Source organism: Oryctolagus cuniculus, chromosome 6 (assembly GCF_051225735.1).
Source record: "Oryctolagus cuniculus isolate XC-2025 breed Fujian yellow rabbit chromosome 6, ASM5122573v1, whole genome shotgun sequence".
Classification (NCBI taxonomy): domain Eukaryota; kingdom Metazoa; phylum Chordata; class Mammalia; order Lagomorpha; family Leporidae; genus Oryctolagus; species Oryctolagus cuniculus.
In genome coordinates, this window is record NC_142872.1 from 117,948,211 (window position 1) to 117,972,886 (window position 24,676).

Sequence of the window (24,676 nt, forward strand, 5' to 3'; positions counted from 1 at the left end):
ATACTAGGTAGCTGAGCAACATACATATTTTAACTTTTAAGGTGAATGGATCTATCTGATTTACACACATTGGTCATGCAAGCGAGCTCTCTGGTTTTTAATCTAAACTACTAAACCTAAGATACTATCGGATTTTGAAACACACTGTCACTCAGAAAAACAGATATTTCTTAGAAAAAAAATCTATAAAAATACTCGGATAAGATACAAATGGCCAGCGATTCAGCATGTTGCATAGAACTACAAACACAGCTGCATCAAATCAAAAGTCAAAGAGAAATAAATCTTTTGTGGAAAAAACAACAAAAAAGCATTCCCTTGACTCTTTGATTAGTGTTGCCCGCCCTATACACATTTGATTATTTGCAGAAACAGCGTTTCCCTATTTCACAACTCGAACACACACACTATTTTAACAGTTGGAGTTACAGCAGCTTGAAGCCACGGTGTATCTTTCATGTCAACTTTATTTCTTTGAAACAGTCTAATGCTTTATCTCCTGAGTTGGTTTTTATACAGGTTTTTGCTCAGCTGGCGTTCCACCAAGATTAAGAAGATTGGAACTTCTTAAATCCAATAACAAGCTAATGGGTCATCAGGAAGTTTAAATCTCCAAAATGAAGAGCAATAGCTCTCCATGGAAAGTAACGTATCTGGAAAATAAAACTAGATGTTTAGCAACTTTGTCATTTAACTTAAAAAGTAATTTAGCTCTGAGCACTGAATATTAATTAGCACAGAATAATAATTTTAAAAGTTAATTGTAATCAAGAAATTCTTTGAGAGGCTTAACAGGTCAACAAGATTAGATGTGATTTTTAGTTGTTGTTGAGAAAGTAGAGGACAAGGCTGAAGTGCGCATTTTAATTCCAAAACATGTTCTCAATCAAATAAAAATCGCACATGTACCAAGACCTCCTATACCAAATTTCAGCCTGAAGCCTTGAAAAAATGGAGGTTCGGCCCCTGAAAAATGGAGGTTCAACATCGAAATAATGCCAGCTTCTCGATTATCATGCGGCTAGCAGATGCTGCTAAAATCAAAATGATTTCATGTCTAATCAGGCCTGGCTTAAGCATATTAATCAGAGTTTTTTCTGGTTTTGTTTTGTGGGGTTTTTTGTTTTGTTTTGGCTGTTGTTGTTGTTGTTGTTCGCAGTGAAGTCCTTTCTTGTCATTCCTCACATCACTGCATTAACAACTGCACACAGCTGCCAGACACTAAACTCGTGTTTTTAAACAGTTCTTACCAGCTTTCTTCCAGATCTCCTCTGGCACGTATCCAGACGCAGGCCTGTGAAGGAATTCCCGATGCGCATCTAGGAAGAGGAGACAGGAGGAGTTATGAGCACACTTTTGTCATTACACACAGCGGAAGGCAGCAATACCTATTCTCTTGGCTTTTCTGCAGAAACATGATTTTAAAGGGCTGAACATTCACTTCTGGAAAACACACAAAAATAGTAAGGCTAATCATCAGAGCCCAAGGAAAACAGAAGGTCATTTGTCTAAATGCCTTGCATGCTCAGAGCCAAAGTGACTTTAAATATTTCATTATACAGTACAATGTTTGGGAACACTGTTCCCAGGGCTCTCTCACTCTGGGAATTTCTATGGCTATTTTACTTTGTTAAAGAAAATAAATTGTATTTGGTATTTTCCTTTCCAGAGTCAAATTAGCAGTTAGAAAATCAAATGTTTAGGCAATGTAATTTCCACAGAGCTCTGATTTTACTACGTTTCAATAAGCAGTGAGCCCTCCTCTCTGGCTAACCAGTTCTCACAGCCTGTCCCTGGTGACTTGATACTGCTATCTCCCACATCCCCCTCTGCTCTATGAAAAGAAAGGTGTATGAGCATCTCAGCCTCACTGTCACTCCTATGACAGCCCCTGAGTATATAAATAAATGTGTTTTTCCTTTTTCATAAAAAAACAGTGAACATTAAAATTTCTCATAAATAAATTTCTCATAAATTGACATAGGTGGAAGCAGAAACTCAGAATGGATTCACTGACAATCAGTAGAATTAGTATGTGCTTTCCAGAAAAGCAAATGAAGATCCATCTTGAATTAAACACTGCACTCATTATGCTTGTCAGATTTTAAAAGTTTGGGAAAACAACTAATAATGAAGTTGATATAGGAATATTAACTTTCAAAGTAACATGTTCATGGAAATGAGATGAAGCATTTTATACTTTTAGATATAATTGAAAAGAAAATTATGCAGTTGTCCATTGCTAAAATATTTAAGCTGTCACCTGTGAAGCTGGTATCCCAAACAGGCATGCCAGTTCAAGTCCCAGCTATTCTGCTCCAGTTCAGCTTTTTGCTAATGTAGCTGCAGAGACAGCAAAGGATTGCCCACGTACTTGGGCCTCTGCCACCCACATAGGAGACCTGAATGAAGTTCTGGCTTCTGGCTTCATCCTGGTCCAGAAATAGCTGCTGCAGGTATTTGGCAAGTGAACCAGAGGATGGATGATCATTACCCTCTCCCACCCCCAGCTTTCCCTCTCTGTGTTGCTCTACCTTTAAAATAAATAAATAAATCTTTAAAAAATAAAATATGCACTGCATGTCTTCCATATTGGACAAAAGCCTACATATTTAGAAGTTACAGGGAAGAAATTATTTTGTCCCTTATGAAATACAATAATCATTTAATCCATGATAAATGCTGAGTAAAATTAAAATTTTCTCTACATGAACAAGAAATGCCAAATAGTAGACTGTGGGGAGCAACTGGGAGCAACTCAGACTAGACTAAGTTACTGGAATTAAGACTTATTCTATGCATCTGCTCTCCCACAATATGGCTCTGGGAGAGGAGAAAACAGCTTCTACACAGCTGCCTCCAGTTCAACCAATAAACTGTAGGACCTGCTCCTGATTGGAGGAGAGCAGCGTACTCGGCGTGTGGGTAGCAGAGTTGGGATTGGTGGAAGAGGACTATAAAGGAGGAGAGAGACAACATGCACCGGGAACATCTATCTGAAGGAACACCTGTGCAGCCCCCGAGAGAGCCGGCGGGCGGTGTGCCGCTCCCCCGTGGAAGTGGGGAAAAGTGGCAGGGGGAACCGCCCTTCCACGGAGGTGGAAGGGTCGGTAGCCAACCCGGGAAGAACCAGCAGCAAACCCGGGGAGGGCCAAGCAGACAAAAGAACAGCGCAGGGTCCTGTGTCGTTCCTCCACGAAGAGGGGGAGCGACATAATGGTGCTGTGACTCGGATAGGAAACCTAGGCAGGGTTTAGTGTCGTTCCTCCATGAAGAGGGGGAGCGACAGTAGACTGATTTTTTTTTTAAATAATTCTTTAATGATATATTGAAAGCTGAAGAAATTCAGTAATTGGGAGTGTGGAGAACAGCTTTACATATATAAGTCTGAGTTACAAGTTCATGTCTAGCATTTTTGTTCATTCTAAACTCAACTGAAACAAAGATTGGTGCACTAATACAGATTTTATCATACTTGTTTAGTGACAGGGGCTGATGCTGTGGTGTAGAAGGTTAAGCTGCCACTTACAATGCCAGCATCCCCTATGGGTACTAGCTGGAGTTCCAGCTGCTCCACTTCCGATTCAGCTCCCTGCTAATGTGCCTGGGAAGACAACAGAAGATGACCCAAGACCTTGGGCCCTAGAATCCTCGTGGGAGTCCTGGAAGAAGCTCCTGGCTCCTGGCTTCAATCTGGCCCAGCCCTGGCTGTTGTGGCCACTTGGGGGAGTGAACTAGCTGATGGAAGATCTCTTTCTTTCCCTTTCTCTCCCTCTCTCTCTCTCCCTCTTTCTGTCTCTTTGTATTTCTGCCTTTCAAATAAATAAATGTGAAAAAATAATAATAATAGATCAGGAAATTTTTATTCTTATTTAATTGCCATGTTATAGAAGTATAGAAATTCTAGCATAACATGTAGCTAAGATGAATGTGGGGACTGGATATGGAACAGTAAGATTATGGGGTCATTTCGTAGAAGGAACTATTTAGAACTAAGAAACTGGCATGGTAGAGAAACTATGAAAGGATAAAAAGCAAAGGAAGATGGAATGATCAGAGAAGGTAAAGAAGAGAAGTTGTTGGGACTATAATTGATACAATTATCCTGAGAAATGATTTTGCGAAAAATAATAATTTGAATATGTGTATGCTCTATGACACAAAATTTCTACTGCTAGTTGTAAGGAATATGAGTTGGAAGATATGCCTAGTCTTGTAATTAATTATTCTATTAATAGGGAACTTGATTAAAAACAATAAGATCATACAGTGAAAAAATTAAAGCTTTAAAAAATTTATAGATAATGGATTACTGTTTATATGTATGTACATATGTTCATGTTATGTAAGTATAAACAACATAAATAAATAACAACTTTGTACATAGGAAAAAAAAAGAAATTCAGCCATCTTTTATATTTTGTAGCACTACAGAATACCAAAGTTAAGAAACTAAAATATATTTACTTACATGTATACCATTGTATTTTAATACTTTAAATGCATTTGAATACCTTGAATCCTTGTAGAATGTAGAGATTATCAGATGGACAGAACAATAATGTTGCCCAACTATGCTGAATTAACAAAAGTTTATACTACATATTGGTGAAGTATACATGAAAACTTGCTGTTTTCTCTTTGTAATGTTTCTTTATATCTAAAATAATTTCAAATATAAAAAGTTTATTTTTAAAAGGTTATACTGTGATCTTTTGATTATATAATATCAAATGGATTGGAAATATCCATGCAGTCTCCTGAGCACACTCATTTCTATAAAATACATGACAAAACCAAAATGCTTGCATGAAGTAATTCTCATTCTTAAAACAAAGAAAGCTAGATAAAACTGTGTGGTGCACATATTACTTAAAGGAAATGTGATATAGCTAATTAGATTTTTTAAGATTACCTTCCATGCCACTCTATTTCCAGAAGAAATAAAGAAAATGCAATCAAGTTGACATTTAACCTGTGGTACAGTGAAACAGACAGACTTACTTATGACAACTTTCAAAGAATTTTTAAGGAAAGAAGACTTTAAGAATAATTTATTGCATAAAAATAGATCTGCAAATTCTTGAGGCAGAAAAACATGCTTTCTCCAATGTAAAATTTTTTTTCATATATTGGTTTAAAAAGACAGCAATAGTTTGATAAAAAATAATTTTTGATAAATGGCCAATCATTATTGTAAGGAACAGATCTAAAAGCAGAAGACAGTTCTAGAGCCCAGTAGAGCTGAATCTTGGCTTTGCCAACTATAGGACATGCGATGTCAGGCAAATTAGTTTCTCCATGTCTCAGTTATCCCATCCATAAGTGAGATCAATACTCTAATTGGGGACCACTGAGGATTGAAGCAGGTCCTATCTATTACATGCTTAACAAGGCACATCCTAAACACTCTTTTTTGACATTACTTGAAATTATCCTGATTATTCTTATCATCATTATTATTTCAATAGGCTGTTAGGTAAGAATGGATATATATGCTTATTTTATTACAAATAATAAGGTGAAAAAATAATTTAAACATATTTTTGCTAGCACTTAACTCCAAACCACACACAACTATTGAAAAAGCTTGTATACATCAACATATACTAAGTAATTTTTTATTTCCAGGAAACATGTCAGAGAGATAGAAGTTACTTCTATAGTTAACATTCACTGTTTTTGTCCTTCGTATCAAAGTCCTCAAATTTCTTAAATGACATTTTTATATATCTTAAACTTCATGAATTGCTTATAGCCAAAAAAGATACTGAAATATTAACATATAGTGCTCAATTCTTCCAATTTCCATGTCTTTATAGTATCTTTAAGATTATTTATATCACACTGGAGAGTTTTGCAATGTTTCATCTTGGCTACATCTCCCTAAATTTCTCAATGCCACAATGACTTATCCATATGGAACCAAACTCTAACTTCCATGGAAACCTAACAGAAATACCAAAGCCAATCAGGAGAAACAATTTTTCAACCCTAACCTAATTTCTAAAACATTTCCTCAAAATATCAGATTTTAAAGGCAGCTAATTATGCAGATATATTTCACAATATCCTCTCATGTTCTAAGTTGCTGTGCCCTTGCTAAACATCACATGTAGCAACAGAAAGAATATTGATGAGCAGTAGACATAGTCCTCAGAAATCTACTCAATACTCTGATAAATATTACTTTAATGGCCAGAGAAACCAAATGATCAATATATTTAATATCTCTTCTTCTGATTAAGCAGAAGCTGTATTGGAATCTTTATAGGTAAGATTGAGTTTAAAAAACAAATTGTGAGGTTGATCAATATTAGAACAAGGGCCAATGTGTCTCTTTGGACTTTACTACTATAGAAGATTAATCTAGATAAATCTATGTAAAACACCTTTAAGATTCTAAGGCTCAAATTCCAAAGAAGCTGATTTTTAACCTGTAACTCTCAACTATCTATAAAATATAAGAAGCTATAAAAATAATTGCAAAATGTAGTAGAAGAAATAGAGATAGAATTCAAATGAGAAGTGTCTTAATATGTAAAACATACATATGTATGCAACAAAAAGCAAGAAAAATCATGGAAAAGTCCATTTAAATTAAGGTTAGCTTGTTTGGGGATGCAAGTTGCTTAGGGGTGAGAGAGGAAGAAGAGACTCCTGAAAATCATGCATTTCTATAAAGAGAAGATACCAAGTCAAAGTGAGAGAAAATATCACAAGAAATGTGAAAGAACAGAAAGAGCAATCAATGATGGAAGATGCACTTCACTTACGACAGAATGGAGACCACTGGATACTAGATACAGCAAGGGCCGCCATCAAAAAACATGAAGGGATGAGTTGACAGCCTTTGGAGAACCAATGTGACCTCATATGACCCCAGACAGCAATGCTCAAAGGTAGGCAGCACATAGGTATGGCCTTTATCCTGTACTGGGCAGAATGAGGCTGTGTTCATGAAAACATCTAGTAATGAAACCATTAAAAGGAAGGAGATGTGAAGTGATTTAATCTTAACAAATGCCACTTACTTTAAGAATAATAAATTCAGAAATCCTCATGCTATGATTTAGAAGCCCAAACACAAATCAAAACTATCACTTGCTTTAGAATTTCCATCTTTTACAATAGAGCTACCTAATGCTCCAGGAGGTAACCATCTCCACTGCCTATTAAAGGATAGACATATTTTACTGATAGCCACTCTTTTTTTAACCCAAGATACCAAAATATAGCAGTCTTTTAAAATGCAGTAGACATTTGCATTATGAAGTCAGCTGGATGGTTGTGAGCTGAATTTCATGATGTGATTTTAAAGCAATCAATATAAGTTTATAAAACTGCAAACGTTTATATGCAGATATAATCTGAAAAACCTGCTTATGGTTCTTATATTGTGATATAAGAAAACTATTTTCCATAACTTTATATATGAATTAGGGCCCTAAAGGAAAAAGATTTACTGTATTGAAGAAAGAATTTTTTTCTCATCTATTAAATAAAGAAGGTGCCTAAAAGTTACTTTTTGGAATATGTAAAAATCCACTATCATTTTACATTCTTGGATGCCAGGCAAGAACTCCAGTAGTTTTATTTACCACTACCACTATTTCTTACAGAGTTTCTGAGATTCCACATTAGTAATAACAGATAATACTTACATCTACTGTGTGCCAGATGGTATCTCATACATTTTACACCCATTAACTCATTTAGTATACACAGAAATGCCTTTGAAAGATTTATTATTAATGTCTCCATTTCACAAATGTGGAAACTGAGGCACAGATGTGTGAGTTTCCAAAGATCACAGAACTGGTATAGAGAGGAACCAGGAATCTAAATTCAAACAGTCTGCAGATTCTGTGCTTTTAGCCTTCATTCAGCTTTAGAGAACAATGAAAAATTCTACAATTGAACCATATAACAATCATAAAATTTGCCAGGTAGAGGAATTTTAAAATAGTAATTCACCCATCAACTCACCACCACCAAACTCCTGAATTACAAAGCTTTTTATGAAGGATCGGCTTGGTTTATCAATATACTTAAAATGAACTTCCACCATTTCTCCTTCTGGCAAAAGCTAAACCCCTATCAAAATATGTATTTACTACCCTATTTTCACAATATTCATACATTCAAAAAACACAGGAGAAAATACATTCATATTTCAGAGCTTTATGTCTCAGTCCCTGCTAGTAGACTTAAATTCATTATTAGACAAAAAATTTTTTAACCTTCTTGAATGATGTAGAAGGCTTCTTGAAAATAGAAGTGTAAGAATGGTAGAAAGATTCTAGGATAGTTCAAAGCCAGTAAAAAGATAGAAATTTGAGGGAAATGCAATGGGAGGAGCCCAGAGAGTGATGTGAACAGTATACTGAGAAAACAGAAGTGAATACAGAAGAAAAAGGAGAATTCAAGTACCCGGGCAAATACAAAGAAACCAACAACCACCTATCAATATTCTTAAAGGAAGTCTACCTCAGTGAGTCAATCTGTCAATTCTCATCACATCTAGTTTCTCCTCAGTGAAATATGAATTGCAGACATCACCACAAAACTTAATCATGTATTAAAAAATGTATATATAACTCACACTTTGAAAATAGAGGCAATAGTTTTAAATGAGCTTTCTCATTATGTTAAGAGTTGGATATTCGGAGTTTTCTCTGAAAAGCAGATGAGTAATACAAATAATAGGTATCTATTATTTCAAATAAAAGTATTTTTTGAAATAGATTGCATTTTATTTAAAGAATAAAAATAATATGAGTTTAGTTTGTTATTAGTGTTTAAAATCATTTCAGAGGCTATTCAAAATAAGGTCTGTAATATCTCAGGAAACTAAAATTCACTAATAATATATTAATGTTATTTTACTAATCCTTTACACTGACCTAACACTATGGATATATTTCCAAAAGTAAGAATGCGATTGAGTTTGACAAGCATAACACAACAGCCATGGAAGTTACATTCTCCACAGTACAGTCCCCAAATAGTATTTAAAAATGCAAAGAAGTTGTGCATGGGTAAACATTCATGGTGTTTCCAAGTGAGGGATGTAAGTAGGGTAGTGTTTGAACCAATATTATATATAATATCTTCTGAGGCTCTCATTTGAGAGCAGTACCTTAAAAATTGAGAGAATTGGGGTAAAAAATACATAAGAGTTCATACAACTTACCCCCAGGATATAGAGATCTAGATGTAGATACAGATGTTGACCTATCTGTCACTTTATGCGCATGAACCCCATTGAACACTTACCAGTAGCAAACAGATTTATGAGCCAATAAACAGTAATCTTTTTATTGCACATATCAATACACTCAACCCCAAACCCTAGAAGATTTAGGAATCACTGAATGTAAATGAGTATGGTCCATGATTAAAAATCACGTATTCTTATTTACAGACGAAGCCCAGATCCAGAAACTGGAACACAAAGACCAAGAATCCACCAGCAAGGCTATGCAGTGCAAGCACAATGGATGCTAAACCTTGCACATTTTGTAGCTCTTGACAGGCTTTCTCTAAAACTGTGAGAGTTTCTTAATAGACCACTTAGGGTTCTGTGCCCATAAAGAACATGACTATTTTAGTTGAGTCAAAACAAAGAAATGAATACTAGTAGCCTCAAAATAAAGTCACCTACAAAAGATTAAAGACATAACAACATCTCAGCCTGGCCTATATATATATATATATATATATATATATATATATATATATATATATAAATTCATTAAACATCACTAAAAGTGGTATAATATGTATACTATAAAAAAGATATTTTTAACACCAACTTTATTATTTTGGTCATGTAACAGGGAAACTGGATCTATATTCCTGTGAAACGTGATGCTTTCCAGAATCACCGGAATCCTTGTGCCACAATGGTGACTAAATACTAGTCAATCTATGTTACCTTATTTAGCTCTGAAGTCTGATCAGTTTCTATAATTTGCTTTTACTCTGGATGTCAGATAACAGCCATGCCATCAGTTTGGAAAAGTGGCTACTCTGTGCATGTAACTTAACAAGCTACTGGCCGGCGCTGCGGCTCACTAGGCTAATCCTCCGCCTGCGGCGCTGACACCCCCAGGGTTCTAGTCCTGGTTGGGGTGCCGGTTCTGTCCCACTTGCTCCTCTTCCAGTCCAGCTCTCTGCTGTGGCCCAGGAGTGCAGTGGAGGATGGCCCAAGTGCTTGGGCCCTGCACCCACATGGGTGACCAGGAGGAAGAACCTGGCTCCTGGCTTCAGATCAGCGCGGGCCACAACGCACCGGCCGTGGCGGCCACTTGGAGAGTGAACCAATGGAAAAGGAAGACCTTTCTCTCTGTCTCTCTCTCTCTCACTGTCTAACTCTGCCTGTCCAAAAAAAAAAAAAAAAAAAAGTAACTTAACAAGCTACTCCCATGCCAAGCTACTCCCATCTACTTCCTAGATTCAAAGAATCTCAGGGGAATGAATGAGGCATCTTTTCTTCATTATATTGCCAAGCAAGATGCCTAACACATAGTAAGCACTCAATAAATAAGTACTGATCCAGAGTGTATGTCCCATAGAGCAAGGCAAACTGACTTTTTATTCTCAATGTTTTATTTATTTCAAAGATCTCAAGTTTTGCCCACACTAGGTGATTATAAATACCCTCTTTGTCCTAAGGAAATCTGTCATGACTAACCAGTTTTTTTCACAATGAGTAAATAAAAACAAGAAATTTATTCTTCCCTGCTCTAAATAGTTTTGTTTAGATCGATACTGGTTCAAATCAAACTTAATTGTTTTCAGTGTTCGGTTTAATGCAACCTGACAAATACACTTTTGCTTTTAAAATATGCTTTAGAATAATGCCTGTTGGGAAAATTAAGTGGCTTAGAATCTTCCTTTATGTAATAATTATTATGGTAATAGGCATTCAGCATTCAGAGATTAGCAGACATCCACAAACTCAAGTGCAAAGGAAATTGTATTGGGTGGAATAATTTTAATAAAAAAGATAATGTGCTCAATAGCCAGGTAATGTATTTCAAGTTTTTAATTTTTGATTATCAGCCATGGTGCTAATGAGGCCAAAGTCATGAGCTTAATCTGCACATGTATAATTAGTGTTGTTTTGCAGCCTGGATTGTACTCCAACCTGAGTTAGCTGACAGAAATGGGGTTAAAAACATAAAGAAAATGATAGAACAGGAATCCACACAAATCCATCTCCACTAAGGTTACTAAAACAGTATATACACATAATGACCAGCAATGTAAACAATGACACTTTAATATTAATTTAGTTGAAAGCTGGCAGGTCATTCAAAAATTCTTTTAAGTTGCAGGTTTTTTTTTTGTTGTTGTTGTTGTTGGTTTTTTTTTTTTTTTTTTTGATAGGATGAGTTAGAGAGAGAGAGACAGAGAGGAAGGTCTTCCTTCCGTTGGTTCACCCCCTAATAGCCACTACAGCTGGTGCGCTGCGCCGATCCGAAGCCAGGAGTCAGGTGCTTCCTCCTGGTCTCCCATGCGGGTGCAGGAGCCCAAGGACCTGGGCCATCCTCCACTGCATCCCCGGGCCACAGCAGAGAGCTGGCCTGGAAGAGGAGCAAGTGGGACAGAATCCAGCGCCCCAACCGGGACTAGAACCCGGGGGTGCCAGCGCCGCAGGCGGAGGATTAGCCTAGTGAGCCGCAGCACCGGCCAGCAGATTTCTTTTGATATATTTGGGATTATTTTTATTTATAACCCCCAAAATTCCCAGATATAAATACTAAATATAGTTATAGAGTAACATCCAATTTCTAAGACACAGTTAATAGTCTTGTTACACAATAACTATTAATGAAACCATGATTAGGAAATCTAAGTTAAGATCAAATCACAGGACTATATCTTCATCATGAATTTTCAAGTGTAAAAGGCAAACTCAACAGCTTTTAGGTCTCTCTTCCTGGAGGGGTTTTAAGGAAACATTTTTTGCTTTTTTTTTAATATAATATTCAGCCACAAAACAAGATTGCCTTAGAGAATGTATCTTGCATTAAAATGAGCAATCATACATCCTAGCTTATAGCGCTGGCAAACACTGGAGTGCCTTCGTAAACTTCCCTAGAGACCTTATTAGAAGTGCAGACACCCCCGGCCCACTCCCTGGGACTGTTTCTGCACGTTTAAGGCAGGGCCAAGCCACCATACTATGAAGGAGCACGAATGTCAGCGATGCACATGAAATTCTGGGTCAGCATTGAAACTGCCATGATGCTAACACATCCCCCTGAAAAGTAAGTTTACATTTTTTGACCATCTCTGTACATGACAACCTTCCCACTTTCTCAACAAATAGGCAGACATATTTAAAGCTATACAGAGTACTTACGGTCTACAATTCCCCAGCTAGTCAAGTTAAAAACAAGTCAGCATTAATAACAGAACAAACTTCAGTTTAAGATGCTCATTTGAAGTAAAGGTACCTAATGCAACTGGGTCCGGGTTCACGGGACTCTGCTGCCTGGAGTGGCTGCTGCTACTGCTGCCGCCCTTTTTTAAGTCCTCAGCGTCACTGTACCGCCGGATCCAGTAATTCAGTTCCTCCCGGTCTGCTTCCTGACATCGCCTTAGTACGGTGAGAGATCGCCTTGTTTTTTCTACCATGTCCATTATGCAGTTTAACAGCTATACGAGGAATGGGGGAAAGGCAAGAAGACATGAATCACCACAAATTAAAGACTTCAGTGCGAAGTGAAATGAACTATGTCAGGACAATGAAGGACAGGATTTTATTCCTGAAGGCTTCATCTAATGTGTTCAGTGGTTGGATTTGAACTTCAGACCCAACAGATGAGCAAATTTAGCTGGAATGACAAGGAAAAATGGGAGGTATGACTGGTGAGTCATGATGACCGATTTCACCAGAAGGCACTGTAGCCTGCAAATCTACCTTTCTAAATATTAATCCCATTATTCTATAAACCAAATAACCCTTTCGCAATAAAACAGTAGTCTACTTATCTGGCTTGGAGAATATCTTTACAAGATCTACACTTCTGTAGCCTACATATCAATTGAGAAATAGAATCCTATATTCTTCTTCAAACATTCTCACTCATTGTTTCTTTTTCAAGAAGAACAGAAATGAATTACCTTTTAACCATCACCAAGCTTTTGTTTATCACATAACCTCACACTACTTGTTTTCAAAACGTTTCTTAACCCAAATAATAACCGCTATCTTACATGGTCAAGATGTTTCCATTCTTCTGCCCATTCTCTGTCTGTTAGTCTGTGATCAATCATTTCTTCTTGACGTGTGCCATGCAACCCTATAAACAAAGAGCAGTTTTAATTACCCTAAAGCATTCAGTACACAACCCATACGCACCCAAGTACATAGCAAGGACCATCTGAGCAAACTCAGTGATGGAAAATATATTTGATTTTGAAAGGAGACATGCATCATGTTTAGATTTGGAATTACCCAATGGTTTCCTCATAGAATGATAAAACATTAGAACCAAAAGAAATTTCAGGGGTCAGAATCCTTTATTCCCACATGAGAAGAGAGAGAGCTAAGCGACACCAAGTACAGGGTTAGTTATTCATATAATACTCCCTAAATAAAAATATATTCTTAACTCTTAATAAATATAGAAAATGACAATAAGCCATTAAGGGGTACCAAAATGTGGCTCTCTGCATTAAAAATTAAGATCCCATAAGTCATTTTACATGATCAAGAATGTGCTTTTCTAAATATGCATGCTAAAAATTTGTCCACATTTCAGCATAGTTACAAATGAATGTAATCCTGGGGCAGGCACTGTGGTGCAGCAGGTTAACGCCCTGGCCTTATGCACCAGCATCCTATATGGGTGCCAGTTCAAGCCCAGCTGCTCCTCTTCCAATCCAGCTCTCTGCTATGGCCTCGAGAGGCAGTAGAAAATGACCCAAGTGTTTGGGCCCCTGCACTCACGCAGGAGAGACCCGGAAGAAGTTCCTGGCTCCTGGCTTCGAATCAGCGCAGCTCCAGCCTTTGCGGCCAATTGGAGTAAACCATCGGATGGAAGACCTCTCTCTCTCTCTCTCTCTCTCTCTCTGCCTCTCCTCTGTGTAACTCTGACTTTTGAATAAACAAATCTTTAAAAGAAAATGAATGCAATCCTAATAGACAGATCTAAATGATAAAATTAGGTCCATGAAGAGAGAGCTTAGATAATGTGAAAGTTAGATACACTCAATTTACCAAAAAATAAAAATGAATTAGATATCCTTGATGAGAAAAACCAACATACTAGATATAATTTGACAAACATATATCCAAGCCAAGAAACTACAAATGCGAAGTTAAAGTCCATGAGGATTAACAGTCCTTAGCATAACAGTTTTATTACTATGAAAAAGTAACAAATGTTTACCAAGTGAACATCAGTATTATTGAACATGAGCAGTGAACAAGGATGTTCATGAAAATAAAAAAGTAAATGTATCTCATTAAAAATACAGGGCAGACATCTCCAATCAGAGATACCTGGAAACATGCTGTCCCTCTTACAGATTCTCTGCGGAGAAAACAGCCTGTGTTCTCCTGTACAGGAAAGGCACTACGACATTATTATTATTATTATTATTATTTTTTGACAGGCAGAGTGGACAGTGAGAGAGAGAGAGAGAGAGACAGAGAGAAAGGTCTTCCTTTTGCCATCGGTTCACCCTCCAATGGCCACCACGGCTGGTGCACTGTGGCCGGCGCACCGCGCTGATCCGAAGGCAGGAGCCAGGTGCTTCTCCTGGTCTCCCATGGGGTGCAGGGCCCAAGGACTTGGGCCATCCTCCACTGCACTCCCAGGCCACAGCAGAGAGCTGGCCTGGAAGAGGGGCAACCGGGACAGAATCCGGCCCCCCGACCGGGACTAGAACCCGGTGTGCCGGTGCCACAGGCAGAGGATTAGCCTAGTGAGCCACAGCGCTGGCCACACTATGACATTATTTGTCATTTGAAACAATCTATCTGTACTATTCTTTTGGTCACCATTTCTCCTGCTGGGAAAGGCACATTGAGCCTATCATGATGTGGGCTTTTATGTAAGAATTAAATACAAGAGTTATAAGATCATGCATTCCATCTTTTGTGAAATCTTAGTGGATAGAAATCCCTTCCTTTAGTTGATATAAAGAAATAAGAATGTCAGTCACATGATTCTTTTCAGCCAACCACGACCTACAACTTCATTTGTAATGGTCAGGTGTGAATAATTTCACAACACTTTTTTTCCTCAGACTAAATAAAAAGCTCTATATAAAACATTTTGCATCACTCCTGTCCAATTAGAACTTATTCTGTGATGCATTTTAAAAGTTAAAATTATCAATGCCACCTATTGGTTAAGGAGTAAAACTGCAAATATGTTTTACTAATTTGCATCATAGAAAAGACACTGGGGGAAAATAATATTTAGCTATTGCTCTGCTTGTTATGATTACTTCAAATTGAAATGTTTGCAAATATGTGATTTTTGTTGACTTACTGGTTGCTTGTGTTTTAGGGAAAAGACACTACTGTTAAAATTAGTCATCATGGAAAACAACTGGGGAGTGATAAGGATATAAATATGATGGTGACTTTCATGATAGAAGCATCTGCCTGTTTGCCTTGAAGGATCAAGAACTTCAGAGGCTTCAAAGTTCCAAAATGTCAGTGGACTAAATAATGACACAAGCTGTAATAACAGAAATAGCATTAATAAGCAACAGGATGTCTGTGGCTAGCAGGATTCCAGCATTTGTGCAACAGTGCTAACCTTCAACCCATTTGCTAAAAAATAGTAATTTCATTAGAAACAGCTTTGAGCCCAAGCACTTGGTGAAAAAATAGTCTTCATTTGCTCCTTGTGAACTCTTAAAGTCATTTCTTAGATATAATCAAATATTTAAAAGGAAAAAATCAAAATTTTATATTTATTATTTATTAATTTCTCTATCTCAGATACTTAAATATTCAGTATCACATCATTTTTATTTATATCCATAATACCAGAGGGATGTACAAATATGAGAGTTAAATAGAGCATTATCCTTAGAGAGTACATTTTCCATTTGTAACAAACTTGACGCTAATGTTGGGTCTTTACCCAACTAGGCTAAAACTCTAGCTTACTTATAAACTAATACTGCTTTTATTTCATTAAAGAATTCTAGTAATTCAACGTCCCTATATAACATGCAGTTAGAAATCATACCAGACTAAGTATACCTTTATAACAATTTTTATATTCTCAAAATGGCAGCCTGATATTACACCATCATTTGCGACTCATACATCATCAAGATTTTATTTTACATTAACACGCACTAAACTCTGCCAGACTTTAGGGATGGTTAAGTAGCTGCATATATTTATAGAGATTAGCACTATTAGTTTTATAAGCTAATATAATTAAAAGGTAAGGAACATGGTTGAAGAAAATCACATAAAGCCAATGGCTACAGATATAATTCATAAAGGGATATTTTACATTGCTAGATGAAAACATAATCATTGCACATAAGCATAATTACTTCCTTGCTGATTACCTTACAGTGCAGTGGAACTAATATTTCACAAAATAGCATTTGTTGCCTAGAAATAGGCCATTTCCTAGCACCTACAAAATGGGATCTCTTGAACTTATCTTACAGTGACCCACTGACTCATCCCTTGGCAAAACAAGCAATCATGATTTTCAGGCCTTTGTCATAAATATGTCATGCAGATTTGTATTGAAAGGAGTTGTTATGACATCTGATTTGGGGGTCAAAATATCAATTCACACTGAGGAATAGCACAACCATTTTTGAGCACTCTTTAGAAATGGTACCTGTGAGAACATCAGACAGATTGGCTATTAAGAAACACAAATTATATGCTTAGCCATTTGTCTGACACACCATATAAATGCAGAAATTACTGAGGTGGGAAAACAGAACTACTAATTTACTATCTCAGAAGCAGAGGCTCAGTGCCTCTCCTCTAGAACTGACTCTCTCTTCCTGCTTTCTAAACCTCTGAGGAGTCGTGGATAGACAGATGAAAAGACTACATAAAATAGGCCCCGTGTGCTAGCAAGTTGGTCGGAAATCCAGTGTAAACTTCTGCATATCAGTCTAGCTCTGGTTGTGACTTTAAAAAAGTCACTACGATTCTAGCAGGGGACTCACTGCCTGGCAGTGCTTCCCAGAGTCCTGCATGCTCAGCTCTTCCCAGGATTCTGCCCACCAAGCAGTCCGCGTCAACAAAGTTTCCCAGCAACTAGTTGTGAGGTAAAGGAAGTCTTGTTGGTGGGTGGTAGGGACACAGGAGATAGAAAAAGAACACAGTGCTGGGTGCTGGCTGTTGTGCTCGGTCAGATCCAACAAAACTTAGGAGGAACTGAAGATGCCAAGGAGCAAGAGTACCTTTTTTTTTTTTTTTTTTTTTTTTTTTGACAGGCAGAGTGGACAGTGAGAGAGACAGAGAGAAAGGTCTTCCTTTGCCATTGGTTCACCCTAAATTGGCCACCGTGGCCGGTGCACCGCGCTGATCAGAAGGCAGGAGCCAGGTACTTCTCCTGGTCTCCCATGGGGTGCAGGGCCCAAGCACTTGGGCCATCCTCCACTGCACTCCCTGGCCACAGCAGAGAGCTGGCCTGGAAAAGGGGCAACCAGGACAGAATCCGGTGCCCCAACCGGGACTAGAACCTGGTGTGTCAGCGCCGCTAGGCGGAGGATTAGCCTAGTGAGCCACGGCACCGGCCAACAAGAGTACCCTATTAAGCCTCCGATACCATCACCTCAACCCCAGACCATGGATCAAAACTTACCCCGCTTCATCTTTCTGCTCACTTATTATACTTGTTCTTTAGAAGACAGTGTTTCCTAAATGCGTCATTTCTAATAGTTTCATGCAAAAAAGGAAGGGGCATAGGCTAAAGGAACTCATATTGGCCCAAATTTACTCCTCCTTTGGTATTCTGATCTTTGACACAAAATTTTCATGACTAAGTTTAATCGCTGGCATTTTCCAGTGAAGCACCATATCAGTCCTCAAAGCACATATGTCAAGTTAAGCTACAGATGGCTTTTTTTGGAGATAGGAAATATCATGGAGATTGGGAAAATCAAAGTGAACTTTGAGACTATCTTAAATAAAAGAGACATCAAGAAAAGAGAACTGCTTTAAAAAAATACTTGTGAAAGTAGGCATATGAGACCTCTCACGTTAAAAAATAATTCAAGCTAAAAATTCATTTGTCACTTGTTACCACAGTTGAGAGTCTTGTATGAATTTAGATGTTGCCTAGGTTAGCTTGCTATCTTAAAGAATGCAAGTAGCTAGGACAGAGAACACGCACAACTGTTGAAGAGTGTAGTATTCCAATGCCAACCAACTTTTCTCATAAAGGAGAGAATACAAAGGAAGGGAATTTTACCCCTGTTAGATTGCAAGCCTCAAGTTTATTTGAGGAGTAACGAGACCATGCTTCCAGCATTCAATCCCAAAAGAAGGGATCCTTCAGTCTTACCCATAGGTCTGTTTCTGTCCCTGAGGTCCCTGTGGCTGGGGTGTCGATAGGAGTCCCTGTAGTGGTGGGCAATGGCCATATCATCCAAACGGTAATGCTGGGGTGGAGGTGGGGTGGGGTGAGGCAGGCCGTTTGGCTGGTAGGATAAGCCGTTATTTGGACTGTACCGCTGGCCTGGGCTAATAGTGCATGGCCGCTTGCTTGGATGCTCTGAGTGCAAAGGCTCTCTGTCAAAGCCATTTTCTTTGGTTCTGAAGGAAGAAGAAAAAGAGTTAGTTTCAAAAAGGAGTCAGAAACCAGCACAGTTCAGACACTCTCATTTGAGCTTGCAATATAAACAGAAGATTCCTGTTTTAGCCAGAAATGTTCTGAACTCAGCTTCTCAGAAAACCTATGGGAATTCACTGAAACCCATGCTGTGGCCTGCGGGCTCACAAGGCCACACACAGGAGAAAATGCCACATGGCTCATCACTTCAGCACAACAGCCTTCCAGCTGAAAATCACCAATAATAGGAGACTTGGTCTCCTTCCGTAGGTAACATTTTCATTCAAAAGATAGTAGTTGATTTCTAACAAGTTACACTAAGAGTGACCGAATGGGAAGATTCATCACAGGAAAATATTATAACTACTTAAGATCCACCTATTCCACCTGGCATCTGACTTTCATAGTACACAGCATCTAAGAGCTGTGTTCTCCAATACAGTAGCCTCATGTGACTGCTTAAAATGTTAATTTAAATTAAATATGTAAAGCTTAAAATTCAATTCTTCAGTAGCAGAGACCACCCTTCAGATACTCAATAGTGACTATGGCTGCTGGTTTTAGTCCCGGACTGTGCATATATAGAACGTTTCCATCATCACAGAAAATCTATTCAAAAGCAATGATTTAACAAGGATGATGCAATGAACAGTTTAATGTCTTGAACCCTCAAAATATCTTGTGTTACCAAGACAATGTATGAGCAATCACATAGGACTAGCTAGGACCTGAAAAAAAAAAAAAAAAAAAAAACTAGGATTCTCTCTTTCCTTATTCTAAAGTCAAGGAACACGTGCCCATTGGCAGGACGGTCAAATCCTGACTGTACTTCCTCATATGATGCACTGAACTTTGAACCTGACTTTTGGAAAGAAGACATTCCATGAATGAGACCTGATAACTAAGTATTTCTCCTGAATTCTCAACAAAAAGCTACAGAAACATCTTCTCCCTGAACATATCTCTTTTGCCTAGAGACAAACCCAACAGACTCAATGAGAACCAGAGCACAGTCAGACTTCAGTGGAAACACAGCATCTGGCTCTCCTCACAAAGCCAGCACACTCTCCTTAGACCAATGGTGCAATTTCTATTTTCCCAGGGAAATGTCTTTGTGTGAATCCTACCAATGCAGAGTGGCAGCAGATTTCCACATGCCTTTTTTATTTGAGGCTCATAAAACCATAGCATAGAGGCCTTAAGACTCTTCCCCTACTTGCCAGGCCATCTTTATCTGATAATAGCAGAGGGATCCAAGTGGAAATTAAATAAACAACCAAGATTGTCCAGGACCAACAGGGTTCTGCAAAGAACCATCCTTCATGTTTCTTTAGAGTGGAGCCCCAGTGACAATTTACACACAGCAGCTTGAGAAGGGGAAAGACAGAATGGATAAGCACACAGAGAACTGAGGGGAGGTCTACAGACTTTAATGTGAAATGAGTATTTGCCCAGTGCACCTGGAAGAAGGATGCACTGTTATGGAGATAGGAGACTGGCCAGTACTGGAAGTGACAGTAGGGCATGGCCTCCATGGGAGTGGCAGCCAGCAGTCTCAGTATTTCTCCCATCAAGGATGTGTCTGCACTAAAATGTACTGACTCCATACATATTGATCATTGATATCGGACTAAAATAGCCAGTATAGCTCAGACATTATCTAGATGCATTGCTTTAAAATAATTTTTAAAGTGAAAGGAAACATTCTAGGTATTGATTTGTTTTCAAAGGGTTTTACAATCTATGGGGCTCCAATCTGCATTTTCCTATCTCATGCATCTCTGAGTGACACACTTCAACATCCGATGCATATTACCACATAAATTGGTTGGAAAATACTGAATACTATTATTAGCTATGAACATAATGCTAACACAGCACCTACCTTACTGGCAGTGTGGTGTAATGGAAAGAGTACTGGACTAGGAATCAATAGACCTGAGATCTAGTCCTGGCTCTTCCACGACTAGCTGTGTGACCTCGGGCAAGTCACTTACCCTCTCTGGACCTCAGTTTGCTCATCTGTAAAATGAAGGGTTGGACGAAATCAGTGGTTCTCAAACTGTGCTACTTGCGGTGCTTAAGGGATTCTGCAGTCACAGAAGAACATTTCCCTCAACTAATCAAGATGCAGAGGGCCAGAGAAACCCACTTACTATGCTTATCTGTTTTAAAAATTGTGGTTCCATATAAGATTTCATTTTTAAAGGAAAATGCTGCTAAATGTTTCAAGTTTGAAAACCACTGGACTAGATGATTTTTGAGGTCCCTTGTATTTTGAAAACTCTGCAATTCAATTTTTTTATATTTATAGTTAACTGTCATGGTTATGCAGCCCAAAGCACACAGAACTGATGGTCTCCTAGCCAAACTGTGTCTAAGTCAACCACTTTAGCCAAGTTCCCTGTTTTTTGAACAACTTATTATTTATAGCTTATTTGTTTTCTTTAAAAGTGGAAAATATAATCTAAGTATCTTAGAGCAGCCCTGTAGCATTTCAAAATATCAAAACATCTTTGACCCATTTGTGTCAAACCAATCTAATATACTGTTTTTGTCTCTACTTGTTGAATGATAACAACATACAATGCTGGGAAAATCTTCACAGTTTTCAAATGGTTAGATATGTTCGTTATCTCCATCCTCAGATGAACCCTCTGTTCAGTTCTATTAATTCAATGAACCAGTTATATAGGGGACGACGCAGTGGGGAAACATTTGTCTCCTAAACAAGAGAAATAATATCCTAAGAGGCAGGGCAAGATCTTGAATGTGTCCTGTCTCATCTATAAAATGCTTGCTGTCCTAGATTGCATCCAACACTCTGACAGCTATTGAAATAACAAAACTCATCATTTCCCAGAAGTAGTATATTTTAATAGTGAAGTATTAAAAATTTCAGGGCCCACAGGCATAAAGTATGAAGGCTCTCGCTGGTGCTTCCTCAAATCATTCCTGTCTGTCGCTCCCCCTCTTCGCGGAGGAACGACGCAGGACCCTGCGCTGTTCTTTCCTCTGCTCGGCCCTCCCCGGGTTTGCTGCTGGTTCTTCCCGGGTTGGCTACTATCCCTTCCACCTCCGTGGAAGGGCAGTTCCCCCCGGCCACATTCCCCACTTCCGCAGGGGAGCGGCATACCGCCGGCTGGCTCTCTGGGGGCTGCACAGGTGTTCCCTTAGATGTTCCCCTTAGATGTTCCTGGTGCATGCCGTCTCTCTCCTCCTTTATAGTCCTCCTCCGCCAATCCCAACTCGGCTGCCCACACGCCGAGTACGCTGCTCTCCTCCAATCAGGAGCAAGTCCTACAGTTTATTGGCTGAACTGGAGGCAGCTGTGTAGAAGCTGTTTTCTTCTCTCCCAGCGCCATATTGTGGGAGAGCAGATGCATAGAATAAGTCTTAATTCCAGTAACTTAGTCTAGTCCGAGTTGCTCCCCACACTGTCTTCTTGTAACACCAACCCTGTTGAAAGGATGTCTGTCCACAGAAGGAACTAAAACAACCTCATTACCATTACCATGTGTCTGCTTGCTTCTTAGAAATGCCTACTAAAGGCTGGTGCTGAGGCTCACTAGGCTAATCCTCCATCTGTGGCACAGGCACACCGGGTTCTAGTCCTAGTCGGGGCGCTGGATTCTGTCCCGGTTGCCCCTCTTCCAGTCCAGCTCTCTGCTGTGGCCCAAGAGTGCAGTGGAGGATGGCCCAGGTCCTTGGGCCCTGTACCCGCATAGGAGACCAGGAGAAGCACCTGGCTCCTGGCTTCAGATCACCCCATTGAGGGGTGAACCAAAGGAAAAAGGAAGACCTTTCTCTCTATCTCTCTCTCTCACTGTCCACTCTGCCTGTCAAAAAAAAAATAAAGAAAGAAAGAAAGAAAAGAAAAAAGAAATGCCTACAAAAAAATAAAACTATCTACATTTCTTTTGCTTGGGGAAATTTCATATTTGTTTTTATCTGCTACCATTCTCAAAGTGTACTGGGCAAAACTAAGTATTTTCCATTACCCCATACTAACATATCCTTGAAATAACTCAAATTCTAGTGGGAAGTCCCTCATGCCTCTGGAAGGCTCTTTGTGTTTGTTTTTCAAGTGCATCTGAGGGTGTTCTGCTGCCCTACCAGAAGACATTTTCCTGAACGTAACCTAACCGCTTCCACACTTCCACACCATTCACTTCTCTCCTGGGATTCAATATCCTAAGGGCAGAGGATTGCTCAGAACTCAGCTATGTGACCTCAAGTTGCTTAACTTTCTGGCTTCAGTTTCCTGCCCAGTAAAATGGACTAATAGGAAACAATACTTGTAAAACTATTTAAGAGGCGACCAAATTTACACTTTATCCCATCTTAGGCTGCTTTTTTCTAGTTCCTCAATCTCAGTGGCTATAAAACTATTTAAAAAGAACTTTGTTAAAAACTTTATATAAAATGTTTAAAAATTCATGAATGGCTAATGTGGTACTAATAATCCCTTAGTAACATTTAGATAAAATAACACCCGAGGAAATGGGAAAATATGAAAAAAATTTATTAAAAAATCAAGGCAAATTTCCCAAATGCCAGAAAGAATTATAAGGGTGTTTTTTTTAACCCCTAGATTAATATTTTCCTTAGTTGGAGCAATACTTCTATAAAGATTGTTCTAAGGAGAGGCAAATTGGTATAGTAATAATAAGCCTTAGAATGAGAAGAAAGAAGCTCAAACTCTAGTTTGAGTTTTAGTCCTGTTACAAATAAATAAATTAGGTGTTCACTTAGCATTTTACAATGAACATGCTTAATCTGGCCTCATCTTTCTTTTGTGTGTTTTTTACTTGCTGCCTTCTATAAAGTCACCAAATTAAAACTTAGGAGTCACCCTATAACTCTTTTTTTTTTTTTTTAAGATTTTTTTATTTATTTGAAAGGCAAAGTTACAAAGAGAGAGGGAGAGACAGGGAGATAGGGAGACAGGTACAGGGAGTGGGAGAGGGAGAGAGAGATCTTTCATCCACTGGTTTACTTCCCAAATGGCCTCAATGGCCAGGACTGGGTGTAGACCAGACTGACACTGGGAGTGTCAGTGCCTCATCCAGGTCTCCCACATGGATGCAGGGGCCCAAGCACTTATACCATCTTCTGCTGCTTTTCCTGCATTAGCAGGGAGCTGGATAGGAAGTGGAACAGCCAGGACTTGAAATGGCACCCATATGGGCTGCTGACACTAGAGGCAGCAGCTTAACTCACTACAGCACAACTCTAGCCCCATACAACTTTCTTTTCTAACTCCAATCCCTGTTTCTGACTTTTAAGCATCTCTGGCATAGGTCCCTCCTTCCTGTCCTGGGCTTGATCGTGGCTTGAGCATACTGCCATTCAATTTTGCTGGCATCTCAGCCAGAGCCAGGGTCCTCCAGACTTATTTGCGGTTTATCTCAACAACCATGTTCCATCCCTGCGCCCTACACAGCTTCTTGGAAAATGAGTGGGAATGACACACTGGATCTAAACTTCCTCTGAGGTCTAATACCCTACCAGGAATTGATGACTTCCTTATTCTAGAAGCTTATATCTAAACCTTAGGAGACAATAGTACTATTAAAGGAAAAGACTGAACACATTAATAACTTAATATCAAACACATCTTCTTTCCTTTTTCTAATACATTCTGTTTGTGTAGTTTCCGACAGTGGACTAGACATTGAATCAAAATGGGGAAAATCATTGTCGTATTTGCAAATAATAATTCAACAAAAGATATCTTTGGAAATCCCATAAATAGGTGAGTTTAGATAAAAAATTTCACGATATACATTTTTGTTGGAGTTGAACAACAAAAATATCTGAAACAAAATACATTATACATTCCCCTGTGGCCTTAAAAAGAACATAAAATCTAA

General features: G+C 38.6%; 1 protein-coding gene across 14 annotated transcripts in view; it reads right to left on the bottom strand.

The window, feature by feature from the left end:
- Positions 1-24,676, bottom strand: part of RUNX1T1 (RUNX1 partner transcriptional co-repressor 1) — a 154,809-nt gene that overhangs the window by 21,741 nt on the left and 108,392 nt on the right. For all 14 annotated transcript variants that reach the window (XM_070075838.2, XM_089335514.1, XM_070075840.2 and 11 more), the window contains 4 exons: positions 18,534-18,784; positions 13,234-13,319; positions 12,471-12,672; positions 1,251-1,319 (listed from right to left, as the gene is read on the bottom strand). In XM_070075838.2, coding sequence (XP_069931939.1) covers positions 1,251-1,319; positions 12,471-12,672; positions 13,234-13,319; positions 18,534-18,784 — 608 coding nt within the window. The remainder of the gene's footprint in view (positions 1-1,250; positions 1,320-12,470; positions 12,673-13,233; positions 13,320-18,533; positions 18,785-24,676) is intronic.